The 26,815-nt window shown below is 47.5% G+C and overlaps 1 protein-coding gene across 1 annotated transcript in view; it reads left to right on the top strand.

Moving 5' to 3' along the window:
- LOC133354910 (teneurin-3-like) overlaps positions 1-26,815 on the top strand; it is a 417,855-nt gene that overhangs the window by 143,445 nt on the left and 247,595 nt on the right. The window contains 2 exon segments of the mRNA XM_061572093.1: positions 13,419-13,531; positions 13,994-14,234. Of these exon segments, the coding sequence (XP_061428077.1) occupies positions 13,419-13,531; positions 13,994-14,234 (354 nt within the window).

Here is a 26,815-nt window from a genome sequence, read left to right as displayed (position 1 = left end):
TCTGAACATCCCCCAACTTTTTTATGTAAATCTTGGTATTTTGTTCAGTCCGGCAACATTTTTCTCCCTTCAGCAAGGTGCCATAATTGTACGCCGATTGCGGAACATTTAAAGCGCATGGATTTAATATAAATGTAGTGCAGCAGAACTCCTCTTATCCATCGCGAAGTTGGTGGGCAAACTTTGGAGATCTTATCTTAAAAATAATCAATAACCACCACCAGGAATCATTCTCTGGTAGGACACTAAATGTGGCTGTGCTCCTGCATAGAGATCTGTTCGATGAAGCGACCTCATTCTCTCTCATCAAAATCTGTTCGCTTAAGTCTTCTATTCCTTCTGTCGTGTGGCTGATGATGTAGATGCTGAGCAACATCTACAATTCAAGTCAGATAACCGCGTCAGGATGCAGCGAAGTGTATCGCTGCAATGTCTCCTTCGCGTTTGTGAATCGTGCATTGCGTCGTGATGTGTTGTGAAGTGACCTTCATTCACTCTCATAGATATCCGTTGGCTTAAGCGACCTCATTCAGTCTCATACAGATCTGTTAGCTTAAGTGACCTCATTCAATCTCATAAAGATCTGTTTGCTAAATTGACCACATTAATTTTTCGATTTAAAGCTTTCGTGACTGCAGGGATTCATCTTCTTGGTTCTTTCGGTAAAGTCACGTAGAAGGGAAATAATAAAATAATAAAAATAAAATAATAAAAATAAAACATAATAAAATAATTCTCACGACGTTTCGGCCACAACGCAAGCAGCCGTCCTCAGGTGAAGAAATGTCTTTCCGACACACCTGTTCTTCACCTGAGGACGGCTGCTTGCGTTGTGACCGAAACGTCGTGAGAATTATTTTATTATGTTTTATTTTTATTATTTTACTATTTCCCTTCTACGTGACTTTACCGAAAGAACCAAGAACATGACCTCATCAACTCTCGTAAAGATCTGCTAGTATTATCGAATAACGGCTCACCGTGTGTATCTGTTATCCAACCAAATAACCAACGGGAATCCCATTCGCCAGTGGGACAGACACCCCCCCCCCCCAACACTTGCAACGTGTGGCTGTGGCCCTGGTGCATGGGGCACACTTGACTCGCCTTGTCTTCCATTGTCTGTGGGGCTGCGGAGGTCAGAAACGGCAGGGCCTGGGCAGACATCGCAGCTGGGGAAGAAGAGTCCGATTGTTTGTGTCGCTCACAGGCGACACGGTCGCAGCACTTCCCATGCATTTGAATGTCTCGCAGGAAGAGATGAAATGGATTTTCTTTTTACGCTCCCCCTCCACCTCTCCTCCCCCACCGACCCCGAAACATTTCCCGCAGATTCGATTAGCACAGTTGACTACGTACGGTGGCGAATGAAGTTCAACGTACGTACATACACAGAGGGGGGGGGGGTTACCCTTATTTACTACCCCTTTGGGCATTGGTACCCAAACTCTCTGGACCCACGGACAACTGGTCTACTCTCAACATGTTATTTTTTTCTTAATCCAGCAGTGGATTTGGACCTTGGCTGATCATGACGATCACTATTGTCTTTATTATTATTATAGTTATTATAAGTATGACTGCGCCTAGGTGTTTATTCATCGGTTCAACGCATGTGCTCTTCGTTCTTACACGTTCACCAGCGCTAACATGGAATATATCTTGAAGAACCATTGCCTTTAATAAAATATAAATAAGCGGACATGTACACTAATTGGATTTGCAATCGTACGCCTCTTCATCTTATTAACAAGCACGCCTGTATATTATTAATCAGATAATACTAATACTGATTTTGCAAAAGACTTCAAGCATGGATCTTGCTGGAACGGATAGGAGTGTTCTATTGCTTTTTATCCAGCTCCTTGCTTGCCACGTTGACACTGTCTCTATCCTTGAGCTGAACTTCCTTAGCTCTTCTTCCAGAGATGCATTACACTATGACGCTGACATGACGGCCGCAACCCACGCGGTGACAAGCCGCTGCCACCCTTCTGCGAGGCCAGACTGCCCAGGTTAGAGACAAGTCATGAATGTCAATCAATACATGTCCTGCTTCAGGTGCTTTCAATCCAACGGATGGCGTTAAGAAAGTGGCATCTGTATTTAAATGCAAAGGCAAATACAAAGGTTCCCCTGCCCCTCCCCTATAACCTTAAACAGACTGCTGGGGCAAGTGCTGTTAGTGAGCACCTATGAAGGCCGGCGAGGCACGCGAAGGCCGGCGAGGCACGCGAAGGCCGGCGAGGCACGCGAAGGCCGGCGAGGCACGCGAAGGCCGGCGAGGCACGCGAAGGCCGGCGTGGCACGCGAAGGCCGGCGTGGCACGCGAAGGCCGGCGTGGCACGCGAAGGCCGACGTGGCACGCGAAGGCCGGCGAGGCACGCGAAGGCCGGCGTGGCACGCGAAGGCCGGCGTGGCACGCGAAGGCCGGCGTGGCACGCGAAGGCCGGCGTGGCACGCGAAGGCCGGCGAGGCACGCAAAGGCCGGCGTGGCACGCGAAGGCCGGCGAGGCACGCGAAGGCCGGCGAGGCACGCGAAGGCCGGCGTGGCACGCGAAGGCCGGCGTGGCACGCGAAGGCCGGCGAGGCACGCAAAGGCCGGCGTGGCACGCGAAGGCAGGCGTGGCACGCGAAGGCCGGCGAGGCACGCAAAGGCCGGCGTGGCACGCGAAGGCCGGCGTGGCACGCGAAGGCCGGCGTGGCACGCGAAGGCCGGCGAGGCACGCAAAGGCCGGCGTGGCACGCGAAGGCCGGCGAGGCACGCGAAGGCCGGCGAGGCACGCGAAGGCCGGCGTGGCACGCGAAGGCCGGCGTGGCACGCGAAGGCCGGCGAGGCACGCGAAGGCCGGCGAGGCACGCGAAGGCCGGCGTGGCACGCGAAGGCCGGCGTGGCACGCGAAGGCCGGCGTGGCACGCGAAGGCCGGCGTGGCACGCGAAGGCCGGCGTGGCACGCGAAGGCCGGCGTGGCACGCGAAGGCCGGCGTGGCACGCGAAGGCCGGCGTGGCACGCGAAGGCCGGCGTGGCACGCGAAGGCCGGCGAGGCACGCGAAGGCCGGCGTGGCACGCAAAGGCCGGCGAGGCACGCGAAGGCCGGCGTGGCACGCGAAGGCCGGCGTGGCACGTGAAAGGGGTGGTGTGTCTTGCACCACACTGGGCCATCTTCGTATCCCCAGGGTTGATTTGTACACACCACACCAAGTTGCTCATTTAAGGCAGAGTCGACCTTGGGGAGGCCCCGGACCGGATCAGAAAAGCGTCACCGATGTTGGCCGTGAGCAGGAATTGAACTCGGGCCAGTGGGTTTGTAACCCAGTGCACAAACCATTACGCTCCCGCTCCCTGCTATTTATATGCAATTCTCGCATCACATGCAGCTGCTCTGTAATGGTTATGTGCATTTTTACGTGTTCATTTGTGTCTGACATAAGGCCAGGATCCAGAAATGTTTTATACGCACATAGCCCTGTTGGGTATATTCCATTCAGCCCATATAGCCGTAAGTACGTGCATTTATCGGATACAGTTTTTGTGTGTGCGTCCAAGGAAGGGAACCAGAGCTTTGGTACAGTGATGCGTGTCTTTGTTTGGGCGCCTGTGTGGAGCTATTCAAAATCAACGCAGTTAGCGGCACGGTGTGCTGTCATTGACGTCTTCTTTTTAATTTCCTTGCAAAAAAAACCTGCTTGACTTCCAACATTTAACTAGTGGAATGTGACTCAAAGGTCTATCCTCTTCCTCGGCGTGTGGAGTGTCTATTTTGCCCAAGGTAGTTTATTTGAAGTGTAAGAAACGGACATGAAATTGGTTTTCAATATAAAACGCATGAACAAAGGAGTGCTGTATGGCGTTTTCATTGTTCAAGTGCTCTTTTCATTGACTGTAAAATAGATATTTTTTTTGTTATGTACCCTCAACGGGCACACCACCCTCCCCCCCGCCCCACAGGCAAAAAAAACCACGGCACCTGAGACGCTCCGTGGATCAGTGCGGCTCTTGGGCGTTTGCAAACACGGACCAACCGAGAGGCATTTCACGAACCCGTCCTTAATCTACGAGAATCACGGTGGCAGCAGCAACGTTGTGCTCCTCTTTGGAGGGGGGGGCGATGCCATCCGTGGTTCCCACACTGCCCCCCCCTAAAAAAAATCCTCCAAAACCTTAAAACCGGCCTCTTTTTTTGCACCGTGAGCCCCCCTCGGCACTTTGCTGAGGGGCATGTCTCTGCAGAGCGTCGGGGCGATTCGGTGCAAAGTGTTGCTCGTGAGCATTGATGCGCTCCCCATTCAGCGCTGGTCTGAATCCGCCCCTTGTTAAAGTCATGCCCTTGAGTGTGCATGGCAGGGGAAACTGGGGGGGGGGGGGGGGGGGAGGGCTCAAGCAGAACATAATGCAATACATTCAAACCCGCTCCTCACAGCGGACTCCTAATTAGAACCAGAATACGAGCCACTGGTACTCAGCGATACAAGCATGTAGGGCATGAGGGGGTAGGGGAGCGGTGGTGGGTGTGTTTGTGGGTCTTACCCCCTTCCCTCCACGTTGTTATGGAAGAGGAATACCCAGGGGGCATGTTACGACCCCCTTTTTCTGTGAAAGACTACAGTTTATTGAAGAATAATTATAAAAACTGATTTATGTGAGGGGGGGGGATCAAAACTCCCCAAAATAAATGCGGCCACAATTGTTTCCTTTTATAACAGGCCTATTGATTCCCACCGCTCTAATTTACACACGACTCTCCACATGCGTGCACGACTGCTGCCGGCACTGGAAACTTTGCGCGAAAAAAAAAGTTATGATTTATGTGAAGTCACTTTCGATTCGTGTCCTCTGCTTTAAAACACCTGGTTAGCATTACGGTTTGGAAAAATTGCATTCATTAGGGTTATAACAATGCAAAAAATAAAAGGGACTGCTCTTTTTATTTTTTACTGCGCCAAGGTGTGGAGCCGGTGGCGCAACGTTTAACGCGCTGCGCCACCGCCATGAAACTATGAAACACCGCCATGAAACTATGAAACACCGCCATGAAACTACGAAACACCGCAATGAAACTACGAAACACCGCCATGAAACTATGACACACTACCATGAAACTCAGCGCACCGAGTTCTCTTGCTGGTTACATCAGTGGCGAGCGATATCAAACCCGGTCTTGGTCTCCCCCTCCACTTCTTTACCAACCGCCGCTAACCATCATGGTGAAGCATGGTATAAAAAAAAATATCTACGTGATCGACATTACGTGGGGAAACTTAAATCCATCATTGGTGGCTCAAAGAACGGACGGAATTAATTTATTTTTTGCTCAGTCCTATAGCCCATTACCAGGTCACCTGGAATGCATTGCAATCCTTCCCCCCGCACCTCCGATTCCTTGCCCTACACCTCCGATTAGCGCGGTTGGCTACATGCAACGTGAAAGAAGTTCAACATACACACATACAATATCATCAGATCTCAGAAGCTAAGCAGGGTTGAGTCAGTTAGCTGAGCAACCGCCATGGACAAGTTATAGGCTGATGTACTATGCGGTGGGCAAAATCCATTGTTGTACTGTACTCATATGCTCCCACAGCTATGCCCGTCATCTCCATCAGTGTAGAGAAGTATGGTCAAATAAAGCCCCAAGACCGACAATGGCGTGTAGAAGCCCTCGCAAAGCAGTGCGTTCACAAAACAGCTGCACACGCAAATAAATACCCGTACGTCCGTCCAGCCGACACGACTTATAAATGTATTTCATGAATATGCTCGCACAAAAACGCACTGGCAATAAGAAATAAAATGATGTCTTCTGCCTTAGTTTTTCTTGTGCATTGGTGAGAATTACATTCAAGTCCTAATGTAATTTCCCTGTGGGTCTACAGACTTGGGAGCCAGCTGTGTTTAGTCTTGAGCAGTGGCGCAGACGCTGTGGTTGGCATGGGTTTTTCAGACAAACCCCAACATCTTTAGATATGGACAAGAGACACCCACAACATTTGAGATAGAAATCATATAATTTTTGAGTCCACTTTTTTCTCGACAAGGCAACATAAATGTTGATTATGCTTCCGATGCAACATGTAATTACTCAAGCAGTAGGACCAGGACTCAGTGCAGTAGTGGGGAGACCTTAGCAGATCCTTCTCGTAATCGACAGACTAACCACTGGGAACCATTCACGAGTGGGACACCACTCCCCAAACTTCTGCAGTGTGGCCGTGTCCTGGCTATATACTATTTAAGAAATACATTTCTAACACCCAACGCTCCCCAGCCGTGGTGAAGAGCTGCCGCCTATGTTTGTTTGTGAGCCAGGTGTGAAAGACTGATAAATACTATATGGGGAGGCATTTCCCCAAATGGGGTTTGTGTGCGCTGTGTGTGCTGCATTGGCAGGGTCAGATCTCTTTAGAATACTGTACTTGAAAATCCATTTCTCTCTCCGCTTGTGGCATGTTACATTTTTTATTTAGAGAGTTTTTTTTTGCATTTACTTATATACTCTGTTTAAAGAGTGCACATTACTTTTTCAGTGCACATACAGTAACCTAAATGCACATTTCCTCCATATGACAGCAACGTTGAATGGTAGCCTTGTAGGTTTATTTGATAATAAAGAACAGGTCTTTCATACACCTAAAGTATTATTTATATTTTATACGGCGGTCGAGTTAATCGGCAACGTTCATGCGATCATTTTGGGATTTGGTGACCGAGGCGATCAATGGTTTCAGAAGTTGCCTCATTGTAAATATCTGATATTGCTGTGAACAATCGAAGTGGGCAGTGTGGCTACTATGTAGCACATGTTTTGAGATATAGACTCACATAGTTGTTCGTAGGACTCACATCGACACCATAGACTCACACAAAAGACCCATAGGCGAATGATCGGAGCGGGCAATGGTGTTGCGATGTGGTCCATGGTTTGAAATTGTGACCTCAGTGCTACTGGGGGCTCTTATTAATTTTCTATCAGTGTAGGAGATAAAATAATTCAGAGCCTTTTGTCAGTCCACTTGTGGATGAAGGCCTCTCTATCCCGTGTCACCCTTGGGGTTTGTTTCACCACACTCGCCCACCTTTGGTCAGTTCAGGTTGCTGAATGAGGCACCTACGGCCAAATCAGATGTTCAATCTTAATTTTAGAACTTTCGTGACTGCAGTAAATGATTATTTGGTTCTTTCGGTTAAGTCACGTCTAAAGATAAAATAATAAATTAAATTAAATAATAGCATACGACGTTTCGATTGCAACACAAGCAATCATCATCAGGTATAATGAAATAGCGACATAAAATCTAACCAGAAAACTATAGACAGACATATTAGCAGACAGATATCACCAAGATACATAGAGGGAGCAACACAGGAACCAGAGAGGGGTGATCATCTCTGTGGGGTGGCCTTAAATAGACAGAGGGGGGAGGAGGCAGAGAGAGGGAGGGGGTTAGAGAACACATTTGCATATCAATGAGTGGTCCAAAATCAGATGTTGCTCGCCACTGATGTCAGACGTTACCAACGTGGCCACAGTAGAATTACGTGTTGTGCTTCCCGTACCAATGTTTAGCATATTATACCCACTAATGTGAATGTGTGTATGTTAAACTTCTTTCGCATCGTACGTAGCCACTCGTGCTGAACGGAGGTGCGGGGGAAGGACAACAAACTAAACACAAAAAGCAGTTCCCATGAAATGAATGTTCAATCTAGACTGCACACTCATTCAAAGTGTTGGCCACCCCGAATCCAGGCTCGCATTCTCATGATCCAAGGAAATGGAGTTGGGATGTGGTGCCCGTGCAATATTTCGAGTTCCACGATGCCCTCTCTCCTGTGGAAGTCCAGGGGTATTGTTTACGCATTAAACGCGAACATCGCACGTGATGGTGAACCTGCATGCACGCACGCACGCAGGCAGTTTGACATTTGACAAAAAAAAGCTCAACTTTGACTTTTGACCCTGCATCTGGCGGTGCAGTTTTCCCGCTTCTGCAAAATGGGAAATATCTGGTCACAGCATAGGGTATTTTTATTTGCGAGACACCGCATCAACAATCTAAGTGTGTGACTCGTCCAAGGTCCACGGTCTCTCTCGGTGACAGTCACTGCGTAAATGCCGCATGGAGGCGGCGCTCCCACGCTTTGTGTTTGGCGGCGCTAATGAGGAAACGTAACGTAATAGGGTTTTGCTTTAAAGCTTTCGTGACTGCAGGGATTCATCTGCTTGGTTATTTCGGTAAAGTCACGTAGAAGGGAAATAATAAAATAATAATAAAACATAATAAAATAATTATCACGACGTTTCGGCCACAATGCAAGCAGCCGTCCTCAGGTGAAGAACAGGACTGTCGGAATGACGCTGTCTTCCCAACAGACCTGTTCTTCACCTGACGCTGTCTTCCCGACAGACCTGTTCTTCACCTGACGCTGTCTTCCCGACAGACCTGTTCTTCACCTGAGGACGGCTGCTTGCGTTGTGGCCGAAACGTCGTGAGAATTATTTTATTATGTTTTATTTTTATTATTTTATTATTTCCCTTCTACGTGACTTTACCGAAATAACCAAGAAGAGGGTTTTGCTGTCTTGGCGGCGGTTCAGACGCAGAACGAATGCTGTTGTCAGACCTCCCCGTTCCTCTGCAATGGCAGATGAAAAAAAATTCACCTGGCCTCAACAGTGAGCGCCCGTAATGCAGAACGCACGGAGTGAGCTCTCCCTTGCCTGGGTAATGATTCCACCACGCGCAGAGCAGACATTCTACACACACACAAAAAACCGAAGATCAACTGGATTCCATCAGAGGTTAATTATTTGGCGGCGCTCTGTTATTATAAATCATTCTGAGGAAGATATTTTAAAACGCACATTAAATCAAGCTTCTGCATTAGTGTCATGTTCAGATTCATGTACCTCAGCGCAGTTCACTAACGTAACGTCTGCAGAGGTATGCCCATGCCTCGCTTTTGGTCTCCGATAGATGTCTGCTCATGGACTGTTTTTCATTGATCCTGCGCTGCTTGCTAATCCATAGAATTGCCTTTTGTGCAGTCATTTCTTCTGGCTTAGTGTGGCCTACATTTAATTTTTTTCCCTCTGGTCCAAACTGCCCATTTGGGCATCAAGCATAGTTCAAGACAAATATCCCCCGTGTAGCCTTGACAGACTGTAGGAGCAAGTGCTGTTAGCGAGCACCTATGAAGGCCGGCAAGGCACACAGGGGATGGGTGGCCGGCACCACGCCCGGCCGCCTTTGTCTCCCTAGTGGCGATGTTTACACACCACACCAGGTATTCGTTTGAGGCAGAGTCGACCTAGGGGAGGCCCAGAACCGCTACAGATAATTGTAAATGGTGCTGGCTGTGAGCAGGAACCGAACCCAGGTCGCCAGATTTGCAGCGCGGTGAGCTAACTGCTACACTACCGCTCCCCACACACATGCCTCATCATCAGCGGTGGAACCCTTTTTAAATCCTTTATATTAAGTTCGCTTGCGTGCTTGCGTGCTTGCGTGCTTGCGTGCTTGTGTGCTTGCGTGCTTGCGTGCTTGCTTGCTTACGACCGTGCAAACCTTTCGGTCGTTTTTTAACCCACTTCCCGTGATCCAATCGAGCTGACATTTTGCACACAGACTCGTTGTGCGAGACAATTAATGTTCGTGCAATTTTTTTTACTAAATTTTACACTGTTTAGGGAAAACAAATTAAATATTTAATTACCAATTGTTTAATACTGCAGACAATCATCTGACCCATAGGTGGCAGCCATCTCAAGCCAGAGGACGAGAGGACTCTAGCCGCCACGCATATAAAGGATTTAGAGTGAAAAACTTTGTTTTTACGGGTTATACTTATTACAAGTTGGGAGCGTTAATTGACATCGCGACGCTGTTGAGGGGAGGGTGAGCGCTACTCTAAGTTGCAAACAACCAGGAAATACCACAGCAAGAAGAAAAAGAACTCGCGATGCCAGCCGAGGAGGTGAACCACATGTAAATCCTTCGTCTCGAGCGGTGTATTGTTATTATTGTTGTTGTGCAGCTGACAGAAACTGCAACTTTTAATGTCCTGGTACGACTCGCAGAGTTCCCAGGGCAGCACCTACCTAAACAAACACAAGAGAAAACAATCCCCGCAATACCAGGACAGATGGCACCACTAATGAGTGGTGGGCGGCAGTAGTGGCCAAGAGACGGGGGGCTAAGGTAACGGCCAAAGATCGTGAGTAGGGAAAATACATCGGTGGTCTTGGATGTGGGGCGCTGTGGGTGATTAGATAGGACACGGGGCGGCTGAATTGAATTTGGCAAACATCACGGCTCTGAAATCTTGCTTGAGCGATGCTGTTTGCAACTTCGGCGTTCTACAATACGCATCATCTACTTGCCATCATCATCACCATCGGTCATGATCCACTCAAGCTCGTACATCTTATGGAACAGCCTTTCTCAATGCACCTTCCTGTAAACCGCAGAGATACCTGGCCAGCTGCGTCGTCACTATACCTAACCCTGGCCTTGAGCATGCATCCATCACTGGCTCAGACAGTAAGCTCTTTTTTCTTTTGCCACTCTTGTGCAATAGGGCCTCTCAAAATTGTGCCGATGCCAAATGAGGTGTCGGTTCAGCAATTCCCTGCACGCCTGCGCTGTGTTCTAATGGCTACAGACAACAGCGTCAAGGTTGTCATCCTCCACTGCACAGCAGATCCTTCAGCAGCTTCTACCGTGAATTGAGCTTCATTTCGATGGTGCGATGCGGCATTCTTCAAGAAACCCCAGAGGTGCCATGCGAATTGCGGCGGTATGGCATCTGGGCGCACTTGAGCCACAAAGCCACTCTGATCGTGGGGATGCGGCATTCAAATCGTATCCTCTTTTGTGTGCGTGTGTGAGTGTGCGTGGGGAGGTGGTGGTGTGGAGGGTGGGGGTTCTTTTGTGAATTACAGTCGATGACACCTTCATATGGAATTTTGTCCCCGGTGTGTGCGCGCGGGGAAGTGGGCACGCGCCGCATGATTGACAACGTCTGTGTGCCCGTATGCCCCTCGGGGGGTGGGCTGTGAAAATGTTGCTGTCAATTTTAGACCTCTCGCTTCATCTCGGCCGCAATTTCTAAAGCAGTGCCACTTGGTTTAAAAAAAAATGAGTCCCTACACTTTGCGTACGTACGTGTGTCTGCGTGTGTGCACTCTGGTACATGTTCAGCAGTGCCCATACGTACACCATGTGTGTGACGTGTACATTGGGTTACATGTAGACCTATTTGTCAATCCACTGCTGGATGACGGCCTCTTCATGCCACTATGCCACTCCTGGTCCCCCCCCGCCCCCCCGCGTCTGGGTGGTCTAGGGGGGTAGGGCCAGGAGAGGGTGGTGGACTGGTCCAGATTTCTTTGCTTCCATGACCCATTGTTGGTCGCTAGGTTAATCTTAACAATTAGCAATTCCCCTGAGGGTCACAGAACGTGATGCAGAGAGAGATCTTGGGGCGGACGCCACCACCTGACTTCTCCCGTCCAATAGCTATGAGCCTCATCGTTGTCTCTGCATCTCAGAGCGAGCGTGCACGGGGAGAGGGGTGTTGGGATGGGAGGTTTGACCGGCGCAGATATCTCCTTGGTTCTTTCGGTAAAGTCACGTAGAATGGAAATAATAAAATAATAAAAATTAAACATTATTAAATAATTCTCACGACGTTTTGGCCACAACGCAAGCAGCCGTCCTCAGGTGGAGAACAGGTCTGTCGAGAAGACAGCGTCTGAATGAAACACCCCAGACTTGGAGCGTATATTTAAGCTGGGATGGAGGGGGTAAGACCGCCTTGACAAAAGAATTTGCATATCAAGAGGAATTTAGCATATTATGGGAAATGCAGATATGTGATTAGTACTACTTGTGAAATGCGTAGGAGGTTTGGCGGGGGGTTTAAAGTCATATTATGCAGATATCGTTTGCCGGTAACCGGTGATGAAACTCAACAAAAAGATTTAACTACACATATTTTTACCATCTTATTTGACAGGTACTATTCTACTTTACCGAGTGTTGACATCCCCAGCGTTTAACAGTACTACTTTCTTCTTTTATTTTGATTATCAGCGATGTGCACCATTGTTTTTTTTAGCCCCCCCCCCCCACCGTTCCATTCCCTGGCTACCACATTCAGATAAGCCCCCCCCCCATCCCCCTTAACTTGTATTTAAGATCTTGTCTCTTGGATTTTTTCCTCACTTGATACAGTAAATTTAGCTGTGACGGTCCAACCTGATGACGGAGACTTGTGTTGCCTCCGAAACGTCGTGATTTATTCTTTTATTTCTATTATTTTTATAATTTATTTTTAATTTTTTACCTACGTGACTTTACCGAAAAAACCTAAAAGTATGAATCCTTGCAGTCACGAAAGCTTCAAATCTAGGATCAAACTCAAGTTGCCTTGTTCGTAGCGCCGTGCACAAACTGCTGCACCACCACTCTACTGCACGTCGAGTGTCTATACTGTGAAGAAAACAAATTCTTCCCAAGGCCCGTCTCTCCCTCTAAGTTTCTGCTTTCGCGTAAATGAAATCCCCCGTATTCCCCGCTGTGATCGAATAACGAGGTCGCCTTGTGTTGTGTGCACAGAATTGAGATGCGTTAATTTTGGGACAAAGTTGCCTCTCGGGGTCCCCAAGGCTAAATAACCTGCACTTTGAGATGTTTGTTATATTTTGGCTATAATATCAATGCAATTGTTATTTTCATCTCGGTGGGGGTAACTTAAAACGTGGCTATTGACAGCCACGTAGGGTTTCTGTTATTGTTGTAAATGTTGGCATACAATTACTAGAGGGCCCAACAACAAATACGGTATCAACGTCAAAGGTGCAGCCCTGCAATTGATTGCTCATGCCAATGCTGGCAGAAAAGCCTCCTTCTACCGGCAGTGGTCCCATTAGAGGCTCCCCCGGTCTAATCCAACACTGTGGAGGCAGTGAGGGTTGGTGAATCGCACCGATGTTGTGATACTCCATTCTCGTGGGCGTCGAGGTGCCATACCTTGGCTTGGCAGGAGAATGCGGTACAGCAAGCATGTGGTCTCCACCAGTTCCGACTGTGAGGGATAGAGGTTTGCCCCCTCGCATGGGCAGATTTTCCCTGGGAGCTCCAGTTTTCTCCGACATATAAACGTTCATTGGTCGATGACACCTTTACATAAAGAGGATGGCAGATCTTGGACAATTGTTGACACCAGCGCATCGCTTCGCTGCTTTTTGCTGCTTGTGGTTTCTCGTATGGTCTCTCTCTCTCTTCGAGAGCGAGAAAAATGTGTGCGCGTTTACTAGTCGAAGTCAACCGCCCCCATACTATTATCATCATCATGATTTAGACGCTGTGTCAGTTGCTATCGTGTCGCGTGCCTGTGTCCGTGCGCGTGCAGGCGTGGAGTACTGCCTGCGTGAGATCGGCGTGTGCGAGCCCATCCCCCAGAGGACCACGGGTGGAGTGTGCGACCCCATGATGGCGGGCGTCGTCTGCGACCCAGGGCAGCAGGTAATGGGCTGGCTCCTTCGTCAGCCGCCACGGACGCCGTGGTCTCTCGCCCCGTAGCCCCCACGTGCCTAACGGGGGTGGCGGGCTCTGGTGCTCGCCTACCCAAGTGCTAGCCAAGTTCCCCCCCTGCTTAGCTTCTGGCATCGGACTAGATCGAATGCGTTCATTGTGATTTGGTCGCAGAGAATTTAACAGAAAAAAAGGCAGGTGGTTACAACGCTTTTGCCTGTTTTACTCTGCCACGTAAGCGAAAGGAGGTAAAAAAATCACATTCTATACATTTTCATCCTTGACATTTCACTCCACATGCTGGGAGCGTCTTCAGGAACCTTCGTGCCGAAAAACACGCGCTTCGCAACCACCCTCAAACACGCCGGAGCATTACGCAGCACCACCGGGGAAGCCTACGCAGGTGGCGTTGAGTTCACGCCGTTGTTGTTCCCCTTCCTGGCCGGCCCGCAGCTGCAGCACAGCGGGTACACGCCGGACGTGAGGCTGGCCCGGATGAGCTACGGAGCCGACGTCGCGGCCTCGGACTCCGACACGGAGACGGAAGAGACGCTGCCCTACGAGCACGAGCCCCGGGGCGGGCGAGCCCGCGACGGGAAACCGGACGGCAACCCCTACCCACCAAGCCGCGCCAACTCCGTCCTGACGCTTACCGACACGGAACACGAGAACAACAAGTCCGATACCGAGACAGGTACCCCGCACCGCCGTGGCAACACGCAGTCAGGCAGTGCCCCCCCCCCCCCCCCCTGGTGGTTGAATGGATTGCGACGATTTGGTTTGGGGGATCGTAAATCAATTATCAGAGTATTGTTTTTTGTTTGCATTTGACTGCAAGTATTGTGGTTAATGTAAGCATGATTCTTTGCAAAAGGCGTCAGCTTTGTTGCCAGAAAAAAAGGGAAAAAACCCTATTAGTATATTTTGGTACTGGCAGAGGAGGTCCCATGATGTAGCTGCTCACCCCGAGCTCTCATTACTCTGATGGTGTGTTGTCTTTGAACCGTGCGCCTGTTGGCGTCATCTGGTCGAACACCATATGAGACTAGGCTCTAAAGAAAGCTGTCTCTGGTGTGGACCAATCCGTTTCAAAGACAATGCATACATTATCAGAGTATTGTTTTTGTTTGCATTTGACTGCAAGTGTTGTGGTTAATGTAAGCATGATTCCTTGCAAAAGGTGTCAGTTTTGTTGCCAGAAAAAAGGGGAAAACCCCTATCAGTCAATTCCAGGATTGGTTACTTTTTTGTTCAATATTGCCATGAATGTAGTGCCGCCTCCCGTGGATGCAATGGGATACGAGAACAATCACCAACAACATGCACAGGTCTAAAGAGAACCGACGCTTACTCACGCAATTCAATCCAAGCATCGTGAGCATCACAATCTGTGTATTCATAACGGTCACCCACGTGCTCCGAATGTAGACAATTAGAACAGCATTCTGGTGACCAGCACTCACAATTTTGGGGCACTGTTTCACCTGGCACTTTTAACTTTCACCCAAGTGTGACCAGACGCTCGAGGGGTAGAAACTATCCGAGGCACATTGCGTGGCCCCAACTAAATCGTACATCACATTTAAGGGGGAGTGCAAACCCGTTTGGATGATACGCCAAGAATCATAATAAACTATTTAAGGCCCACCGAGCTATACCGCTCTTCTTCCGAAGCGACCTGGACTCAAATGATAGCTCAATGAAGTGGATTATCATCGGGTGGAAATTTAAAGCGGCCAAATACTGTCAACGCACGTTGATTCTAATTGTAGATGGAAAAGCCAGTATATCTGGAGAAAAATCCACACAACCACAGGAAGAACATGCAAACTCCAAATATACTGCAGGTGTCAGGGTTGGGATCGAACCCACGACCTCCTGTATACCAGGCGAGGAAGTTAACATCTCACCACCGCGGCGCCCTCATACTTTGAGAGAGGTGCTTGTCACTGGCACAGAATTAACCTCTGCACAGAAACCTTGCGAATGTGTCATTGATTGAAATGCGGAGAGGCATCTCAGAAGGACGGGTACGGCCTTGCGTATTGCGTGGAGTTCTAGACAGCGCGGGGGAGCAGGAATCCTGCCTGAATTACTCTCATGTAAGATCAATGGCCACCTGTCTCGTTACGAAATTGATGTTCACCAGCGATGGTATTTGAATTTTTTACAAAGAGGTGTAAAGTCTGTTGCCGATGAATGTTTGTACAGTTTTTTTCTTTTTAAACAGAGTGCGCATCAATATCTCTCATTCTCAAATCGCGAAGTAACCACGTTTCAGTAATAGCTCTTGAGGCATACAATCACTATGTTTTAGTCTGCGAAAAGACTTTTTTCAGTTTTTAAATGGAACTGATTCTGACGGTGAAATCTTGGGTCTGAAAAAAATATTTTAATGCATCGATTGACCTTGTTTTAGTCTCCGAAAAGACTTTCTCCAGTTTTTAAATGGAACTGATTCTGACGGTGGAATCTTGGGTCTGAAATTTGAACATAAGCTGTCATGAAAAAAGGAAAACCTTTCTTGTCCTCATACACTTTTATAACACCTTGCATACCGAATACGTTCCAACCCATCAAGATGAATTGAACAATTATGTAAGTGTAATAGGATTGCTTGCACCCTGAGTGCAACCTCAAGGTATGCAGACACTTACTGCGGGGCTGGCTTTGTGAGGTGTATGCAATTTGGCAGTCTTCTTCAAAGCTGTCAGTGGCATTATAAAATATTATAGGCAATCTGACCCATACGCATAAATGCCTTGAGCCCTAAAATATTAGAGGTGGTGTGCGCAGGGCTTTTCCTGCCATTGCCTCGCTCGCGTAGCCAACCTTTAGCGATGCCATGCTCACACGCGTGTGCCACCTCGGCTGCCTTTATATTTCTCGAGATGGTATTTGTATTCCACACCAGATACTCAATTCATGATGAGTTCACCTAGGGGAGGTCCGGGGAGAGGCTCGCATACCATGGACGGAACCCTTGGGTGGAGATCGAACTCCAAGCAGCAAGGTCCTGAGAAGAGCGATGTGTGGCACCACTGCATGTCGGAGTAAATGTACACAACAACCACAACAGGAGTTGCCATTCACCCCACTCAGTGGCGGCGATGGTGCTGCAGTGCTAGTGCCAGGCTGGGTGCGCTCTGAGGCCAAGTGAATGGGGTGGAAGGCTATAAATGCACACGCACGTGCAAAGACAAGTGCTGTTAGCGAACACATATGAAGGCTGGCACGGTACACTAGGGGATAAGTTGTCAGCACCACGTCTGGCCGCCTTTGTCTCCCCAGTGGCGATGTTTTCACACCTCACCAGGTTACTGATTTCAGGGGAAGCCCAGGACTGGTTCAGATAATTGTTACCGGTGTTCGTAGTGAGCGGGAATCGAACTCGGGTCACCTGGTTCTTAGCGCAACACGCTAACCGCTACACTTGCGCTCCACATGCATGCACTCGCTCACACGCACACATGCATAAACTCACTGGGACAGTCAATATTAGTAAGCATTAAGTTAATATTAGCCTTTCGTATAGACGTAGAGTGGATGCAGCAATGCAGCGGCACATCTCATCCTTGTTTTGCCATTGACCTACAGCCTATAGAGTGCTCTTACGTTGCCGTGGCGTGCGAATATTAACGACGGCATACAAAGAGTTCACGGTGAAGTTACTGAGGTGCATCGTCCACCTTTGTTTCCCGTGACGGAAACAAATGGGCGCAAGACGCAGTGCTCCAAGGGTGGTTGCCTTCCCATTACGTAAGATGCAGCAGCTCGCACGAGGTCCCGAGCATCACCGTTGCCAGTGCAACAGAGCGCGCGTGTGCCACCCTGAACAACGGTGCGGTAGGGCGCGTAGCGTTCGGAGTCACGTGCGTTTGGGAACGGCAGAGAGTAGTGGAGTGCAGCAAAATGCATTGTTGCCCTGTACTGCTGCTATGCTACCCCCTTCCCCGACCACCACCGTTACGAACTCGACACTGACCAGCACGATAAAGTACGGTCAAGTCACCTTATTGACAGACTTTGCACGGTGGGGGCGGCAAGGGGGGGGGGGGGAACAACTGATCTAGCAGTGGGTTTTGCGTGCAGATTGTACAGCTGAATAAAGCATGCTATTCAATTCTAGATTTGAAGCTTTCGTGACTGCAAGGATTCATATTCTTAGGTTTTTTCGGTAAAGTCACGTAGGTAAAAATTTTAAATTAAAATTAATTAAACTTCGTGATTTTTATTTGATTTTTATTTTATTTTACTTTCATTAATTTTAATTTTAATTTTTTACCTACGTGACTTTACCGAAAAAACCTAAGAACATGCTATCCAAATGAAGGCAAGCTGACCGACACAGTGTGAGAGACACGGAATCGCGGACCTAGGCTGCGTCTCTTGAATCACTCCGCAGGCGCACGCCGCACACACACACACACACGTGAGTGAGTGAGGGCGGGGCTGCCGCGCCTGACGTATAATTGCCCACCCCCTTGAGGTGCGGCGGAGGCTCTGTTGGCTAGCAGAAACCTCTTTGTAAACTTCTAGATTTGAAGCTTTCGTGACTGCAAGGATTCATATTCTTAGGTTTTTTCCGGTAAAGTCACGTAGGTAAAACATCAAAATGAATAAAAAAATTAATGAAAAAAATTCTAAAAAAATTTATAATTTTTTTTTATAAAAAAAAGAAAATTAATTATTTTATTTTATTATATTATATTATTTTATTATATTATATTATTTTATTTTTTTTATTAATTTTGATGTTTTACCTCTTTGTAAACATGAGGATGTTGCGCGGCTAAGTGACCCTAACAGCCTCTGGTATTGCTGCGCAATATCTGGGTGAAAATTAAAGCAAAATGAGCAAATAAATAAATAAGCTGCTGGTTATTAATGTGACATCGTAGCCTATGGCACCCTGCACCAAGCTTACGTGTAAACTCGCCGTCCGTAGACTTCATAAAGTAAGCGTTTGATTATTAAAGCGTTGCATTGGGTATTCGTGTGGGCAAAAAAGGTAACGGTGTAATCCCTGCAATTGCTCGCTCACATCACTGCTGGGAGAAGGGCCTCCACGAGATAGAGCTGTAGTGTAGTGCATGAGGTCTTCTCTTCCATTCTGGCCAGACATCATTGGATGACGTGGAAGAAAAATCCACACTTCACCTCACGGTACACAACTTTCCCTTCTGACCGACTGTGATGTACCAATTTACACTGATTATATTGGGTGAGGCCTGGGGGCGTTTCGAAATTTGTCTCGTGTCAACTGGCACGCCGGGAGGCGGAATCGAACTGGCGACCTTCACATTCAAAGTCGAAGTGTGCTCACCATTACAATGCGGCAGCGTCCCATCGGTGTTGGGAGTCTGGGGTAGCACACTGAGATCCATTAAATAGCACCAGTGCCACTTAGCGGTTGTCTCCTAGAAATATTAACGTGATGCACATGCTTTGTTACGTAAATGTTGAATGCCACCATCTCTGTGGTCTGTATTGCCCCATGTAGGTTTGCCGCTGGAAGGTCGCGTGTGTTTCTATTGCGGAATAAATAGTGTGGCAACTTACATTTCACTTCCTACGTGAGGGAGATGCGTTCATTCGTTTGAAAACCCCGCAACATTTTCGACACTATTTTATCCCATGTTTGAAAGCATAATCGAGAAGTTGACACCATAATATTGCCATGGTGGATTTGTAAAAAGCCGGTATTCCAGTGTCTATTTAGGAAATGTAAACCCAGCCAAGCTGTACCTGCAAAAGGAATTGTTCACAATTTCAAATTGAAATGCGCAGATGATCAGGGAGGCAGGCAGAGATCAATTCTGAATCTTAATTGTGCCAACAATGAAAACCTTGTATTTGTCAAAAATGTTAATGCTGACACCACTCAGCTCGACAAACACCGGCATCATTCATCTGTGGCATGTACAAGTCTAGAAGGGTGGCACAGTGGTTACGCTCGTGCCTCAGCAAGCAGGCCATGGTTCGCATCCTGACTGGGGCGACTTCCTGTGTGCAGTGTGTATGTTGTGTTCCCCTGCTCTGTATGGGCACAGATAAAACAAGGCACGTACAATGAAACTAAACATTACCGTACCGACAATTTACTCGATTGTGTTTGCACATAGCGACATCATCATCATCATCCCCTACTGAGAGAACTTGGCAAGGCCCTCATGACAAGTCTCTATTCTCAGCGAGGCTTTCCTGGGTAGACAGGCGAAATAAATAAAAATGTACGCAATGAAACCAAGCTGCCTCCGAACATGTTTTTAACTATTCGGCGCTACGCCCTGCAGGCCCGACCAAGAAACATCGTGATGTTTAATTCCATGACTATCCCGTACACTTCCAAGGGGCCTGGTCTCGGCATCCAGATGAGATGATGCCCTCTGCTGTTGAATTTTACTCTGTGTGGTGTAACTGGGGGAAGGGCGGGGCGAGGGGGGGGGTGTTCATTTGCTGCTGAATAATCCCAAGCCAAGTGTAAGGTTACCAACCAACATGACTCCGGCGAGTGGTTCCACTTGATTGATGATCTTGAGTGCCAAGTGCTCGTAGAAGCAGTCGATCTTTCATCAGCGGCCAGGCATAACTTCAGATTTGTACGATTTGGTATATTTTTCCATAAGGAATGATGAAGGGAAAAAATGTTGTCTTGGAATGGCACCATTTCTTTGAAAGATGTATTCCGTGTATTTTGAGCGAGCTTCCAGTGTGTTGCATGTATACAAGATGACTATACATCTGGAATTACGTCTGAACTTAACGGAATGCATTTAAAAAATGATAACAGCCTGCGTAGCAAAACGTATAAACAGTTATTGTTTAGAGGTCTTATTTGACATTTTCTCTTCCTGAAGCGTTTACTTGATTACCTTGAACACAATTACAATACCACCCAACATTTTTTTGGAAATGTAATGTCCTCATAGCTTTTATGACAGCATTAAACTGTCGACTTTTTCAAAACCTGGTGAACGTGTCGGCGACATCTTAACGTTTCCAATTGGATTAAATAATCGAGGCACTTGTGGTTTATTATTTAACTTAACAATGTGTGCGAGAAACCCTTACACTGAGCCAGACAGATGGACCATGACAATAAAATTAATAAATGATGACAATCTGGTTTATTGAGCAGCTTGCTCATTAATCTCCCAGTTTGTTCAGTTTGGGGGATTGGAAGCCCTCTCTTTAGATGGCAATGAATTAACTCTAATAGCACGTAACACAAAATGACAGCAAAGAATTCATAGATGTCATATCCTGCTGTGTTTTCACGTGTCTCTTTGGAGCATTGTGTGAATCCAAATGTGCTGTGTTGTAGATCAGAGGTGGTCAATCCAAAGTGCTTTATTAGTTGCACAGTTGGACCGATGTCTCATCCTCTTGTGCCATGTAAGCCGTGCGTACAAGTCCTGTTTGTGCTCTATCGAAGGCTTGTGTGCTCGGAGTTCGTTGCGTGGCTTCACGCGTGCTTACTGAGCAAACACCTACTCGTATGTCTGCCGTCAAGGGTACTCGACACTCCGTGGGAGGTTACTCATTACATTCTCCTGTACCAATCATCTGGCATTCCCTTACTCCTACCATCCGTGATATCTACTCTCTGCCCCTGTTCAAGTCCAGGCTCAATAACTTGATTTATTCCTACGCCTATGACTAACTGCCTCTCCACATGTAAATAGATAAACAATATATGCCCAATGTTCCTGTATAGCATCTCGAGATGTGGTTGCATTTATACGCTGTGTCAATCCACATTTGTGTCACCCACTGCATTGTGCTCACGAAGGTTCCCTGTAGAGCGGTGGGAATGCTTGCCACCACTGAGCAGGCGAGGCGCTCTAATTTATATGGGAATTAAAGTAAAACCTGCCTTCTGCAAGTGCCGGACATTCAGACGTGTCCGGCTGGTGCACACACGAGTAAATGTATGTGTAAATGCCGCTCCGTGTGGATAACATTTCGTGTGTTTGGTTTGCCGGACAAATTATAGCACGTACTTCTGAAGAGTGGCTTTTTGGAATTTTGAACATGTGCCTGTAACCGATCCAGGTGAGAGAGTATAATATTACTGTGACCCGGGCCTGCCAGTTGTCAGGTAGACAGGTGCTTGGGGTATTAGGTGTTTGGCTGTAAAACCACAATGTTTCTCTATAAAACATGTTAGCGGCTAACCTTGCTTGTCGCATTGAAGGGAATGGCTGTACATAACACCCATCCATTGAAGCAACAACCAGGTGTCGTCGTTTACTGAAGGATTTAGTGAATCTGCATTGCCCCTCGTGATTGAATTTGTCTGGTCTTTCACTGCGCATGCCTTCTACGCACAGAATATACGACTATTATTTTTGCAGTGTTGTTTTTTTAATGCATGTCCAGAAAAAAGTATCTCCTGTATAGCCTTCAGCAGCGCTGGCGCGCTGGCTGTGAGAGCGAGTACAGTGCCTACGAAGACAGGAACGACCCAAGAGGGGGTGGTTTGGTCAGCACCACGCCTGCCACCTTTTTCTCCCCCCGTGCCGATGTTCACACACCGTACACACGGGCACCAAAGTTGGGTCGACCTCAAGGGGAGGCGCAGGTCCAGTTAAGATTTTGCGCCACTGTTATTGTTCGTGAGCGGGAATCGAGCGCTGATCGGCGGGTTCTTAGCGCAGTGCGCCATCGCTCCCCACGTGCCCTACGTGATCACATACCACGGGGTTCGCTGTTTATCTAAGCCGGTACTCCAGTTACATAGTAATGCCCTGTTGAGTAATGGATTGTTCAGGCTTATCAGGTATTGGTACAGATGCATTGCTTCAATATTCAACACCACCTGCACAAGGGCAGTGACGTGCCCTAGCCTTAGCACATTCACTGCTTGTTCCACAGGCTCATGGTTCGAATCCAAGCGGCTGCCCTGGTTATCACTGCAGGTGTATTAATACCACATACCACATACAATGCACTGTCTGCTCCACAGTGGATGTTAAAGATCCCCTGATATAATTCACAAGAGTAGGCCATATGGTGTGCCGGTGTGTCAGGGTCCCAATTTGCTCAATTCGAAATTACCCATAAAATATTGAATTGCCCCCTGCCCATTGTCAGCCTAATACCCTGGGTTTCTCCTACAGAGTTCTCATCTTGTAAGACAAAATTGACTTGAAACGTCCACGTACAGTTCTTCACATGCACATCCTTGTCAACCCCTTATCAGTGCCTATCTTATTGCAGACCAATTCAGACATTATTGGTCACCCCGTGCCCTTATAAATCTCAACATTCATCCTACAAAGTCCCATCACAATGGAGAAACACAAAGAGACAAAAAATTTTTACTCAATTTCCCTTTACAAGAATATGGGTAAACCGTATGGGGTGACAGGTATGCATGTATCGTGATGGTCATATGTATAGCGCGTCGCGTGCAAAGAAGTGTGTCTCTAAACATGAGTTCCATAGTTATCCATTATTGTGCTGTACTATGATCCAATGTCTATGTGCCCCGGCTTCGCCAACCCGCATGACCCAGCGTGGTGAAGTATGGCCCCACGACCCACACGGTGCTGCAAGGCCCTAATCCGGCTCATTGACAAACGGGCACGGTGCACTTATATTCATACACGTTTATTTGTATTTATATGTACTTAGATAAATTCCGTACACGCAATATGCTTCTTAAAATGTATTGCGTGATTTTTTCTTGTTCTTCTTCCACCTACTGAGGCCTAATCGCTATGAAAGCCTGTTCATGTAAATGGCAAACTTTATCCAATGCACACAGGCACGAAACATTTACAATAATTTACCAACAAACCGTGTACATTCCGAGGGGGGGGGGGGGGGAAACACGATAAGTTCTGCCCCGCAGTTTACTAATTAGATTCAGTGCACAGTCCATCGTGGGGTAGTTGTGGACAAGCAGAGGAGGATATATCTTTACTCATTTGGCATGCTAAGAAGCTTTGTAACCGTGGATTGTCAAAGTAATGAATCATCACTGGGTTGTTCAAAGCTGCACAGTAGTGTTCTGCTTTTGTATATGTATATAATTGGCATATTACTTTCATATTAATGAGTTTCACTTTTCAAATTTCGATATTTCAATCGTGAACACAAATCTGACTCGCACGTATATTTACTCCGCATTGGCAGCTCCCTTGAGAATAATCTACCAAGATCGAGTACGCTACGCAATACGTTTATTAACTTCAACCTTCAGAGATTAAAAAAAAAAAGGTCATTGTAACTAGGCAGAACAAAATCGTTATTTTAACTCCTCGCATGTGTTCGTAACAATTATTAAAAGTGGAGTCGTTTCCCGTGCTGCAACCACGAGTGGCCTCCGTGGCGGTGATGTAGAGACGCGCACTCCTGCACCCTCGGAGAGAGCGAAAGGAAGCAGCTCTGACTCTCCGTGCATTTGTGTGTGTGCGGTGGCAGGTGACGTTGCCCGCGTAAGGAACGCGTGCGCACGTACGTTGCAACGATCATGGTTTGCAGGGAGGAAGGGATGCTGGCAGCTCATGTCCTGCCTTGCCTGGTGGGGTTAAGGTCCGCTCAGAATCCCCATTTGTTACGAGAAGACCGACTCACCGCTGGCTTAGATGTGACTGCAGCATTCATGTATGGGTTAAGGTGCAGCCCTGCAATTGCTTGCTCATGCCACTGCTGGCAGAAGGACTTTAACCCGAGCGAGCTCTAGAGGGCCCCTCTATGAAAGGCATTTGGCTTACTCTTCTATGCTGGCCAGACTTACTGTAAGAAGTGAACCAAGTGGAAGTTACCTGCACCTTATCCCCAGCACGTGCCAATCGACTAAGTGTGGCGTACACAACTCGTACTGCTGCTGGGTGGACAGAGGCAGGTGGGGCGGGTTTAGGAAAAGTGCTTCGTGGTTTCAACTGTTGCATCGGCAGATCCCACGGAACCAGCGACCTGAATTCAGCGTTCAATGTGCCAACCGTTACACCACGCCCCATGATTCCTCTCTCCAAAGAAGAAAAAAAAGCGCGTTCCTTGCGTGGCCTCAGCTTGGCCTTATTTGGCTAAGTCCCATGCGGCGTGCTGACCGGTAAATCACATGGGTAAATCACCGGAGACCCTGCGCACTTTTAAGAGAGGAAGTTAATGCGTGTGGGTCATGTCTGTGAAGCTATAGGTTACACATTGTTCGTTAACTTTGATGCACATTTAATTATTAGAGGGTGCTATTACGATGTATGAATGCTATTTCAACGTGAACACTTGGGGAGAGAAAAACATTATAAACTGATGAGTTATATTATTAATATTTGCACGTTTTTAACAATATTGTTGGCAAAGGAGGCAACAGTAGGCATAGTTTCGATTTAAAGCTTTCGTGACTGCAGGGATTCATCTTCTTGGTTCTTTCGGTAAAGTCACGTAGAAGGGAAGTAATAAAATAATAAAAATAAAACATAATAAAACAATTCTCACGACGTTTCGGCCACAACGCAAGCAGCCGTCCTCAGGTGAAAACCAGGTCCGTCGAGGCGACAGAGTCTGAATGAAACAACACACGAGCTTGGAGCATATATATAAGCTGGGCGCATTGACAAAGGAATTTGCATATCAAAAGGAATTTAGCATATTTATGGGAAATCCTGCATAATGCACATGCATATGCAGGACTAATCACATTCCTGCATTTCCCATAAATATGCTAAATTACTTTTGATATGCAAATCCCTTTGTCAATGCGCCCAGCTTATATATATGCTCCAAGCTCGTGTGCTGTTTCATTCAGACTCTGTCGCCTCGACGGACCTAGTTTTCACCTGAGGACGGCTGCTTGCGTTGTGGCCGAAACGTCGTGAGAATTGTTTTATTATGTTTTATTTTTATTATTTTATTACTTCCCTTCTACGTGACTTTACCGAAAGAACCAAGAAGTAGGCATAGTGGTTCACACCCTGCACTGTGAAACCTGCCACGTGAGTTTGATGCCCCATCGCGGCTCTAATCAGTGGCAAGTGACATCCGAATCGGTCGAAGACCCCCTCCATCACAAAACCACAAACTGATCAGTGTGGTAAAGTTCGCTAGAATTGTTTCCATGACTGACGCTGGCATAGGGCAGACCTTCATCCGGCAGCGCATTTACCAAGGGCTGCAAATCCAATGCAAAACGTATTGTCGACGAGGTTGTTTGTAAATCACAGGCATATGCGGTATTGATGGAAAGTGTACACGTTTATGAAATGAAACCCTTTCAGATTTCCGAGAGTAGCTGGACAAATTTCATACAAAGTTATTTTATAAATCATTAGGATGTTTTTTTCATTTTGCTTGCTGTAGTGTGGCTAGAAGTTAACTTTTAAATAGTAAAAGTGCAGCCCTGCAACTGCTTGCTTACACCACTGCTGGCATAAGGACCACCACTGGAGGGAGTTTTTCAGACTCCTGCAGAGAGGGTTTATTTGGCCTACTCTTCCACGCTTGCCAGGTGCCTAGGAAAAGTCCACACAATTTGGGCCACCACACGCAATCCGCCAATGAATTAACTGTGGTGCACCCATTAATGCTGCTGGCTCTACAGAGGCAGTAGAATTTAAAAAGCCTGCGCATCGTTTCAACCCATTGCTGGCTGGGAGATTGAACCGGTGACCTCTGGATTGCAAGTCCAGCGTGCTAGCAGCATCTTGCATCAATGGATACATGCCACGTTCACTCGGATTGGAGCCATGATGGCGATAAAAGTGCAGCCGTTCACAAACGACGGCAGGAAAAAGTAGAAGTGCAAAAGCATTAGAGAAGCAGCTATACCATGGAGATTGACCTCCGGATTGCAAGTCCAGGGTGATAATGTTTACATTAGGAATACATGCCTATGTAAAATTTTATTTTTAAAAATATCTTTTTGCCATGGTGCCAGTATAATGCAACATGTAGAGTGCAGCTAATTTGCTTGCGATGCCAGCGTACAATGGAGCAGCACAGAGGGAGATGTAAGGGCCGCAACGGATTGGACGGCTTGTTTATCGTCCCTTGCGTGAGATGGGAAGAGTTCCTGTGCTAATCTCGCATCTGCCACAGTGCCAGAGGCCAACATTTGGGTGTTCAAGGCTGTGATGCTCAGGATCAGACGCAAGTTTGGCGTTATGTGTGTGTGAGTGTGCCCTCCTGCTTCGAGAGCTCCTCGTGGAGTTTAACCCGTTTTGACTTGGTCCGTCGAGGTGTTTAGTGAACGGCGTGACGGATAGGCCGTGCCGTTTGTAATAAATGCGCGATTGTCCGTGAGCATATGCCTTCATATTTTTC

The sequence above is a fragment of the Lethenteron reissneri genome, chromosome 49 (genome assembly GCF_015708825.2).
Source record: "Lethenteron reissneri isolate LAM-NWPU_2019-01 chromosome 49, ASM1570882v1, whole genome shotgun sequence".
Classification (NCBI taxonomy): Eukaryota; Metazoa; Chordata; class Hyperoartia; order Petromyzontiformes; family Petromyzontidae; genus Lethenteron; species Lethenteron reissneri.
This window is presented reverse-complemented; position numbering and strand designations above follow the sequence as displayed.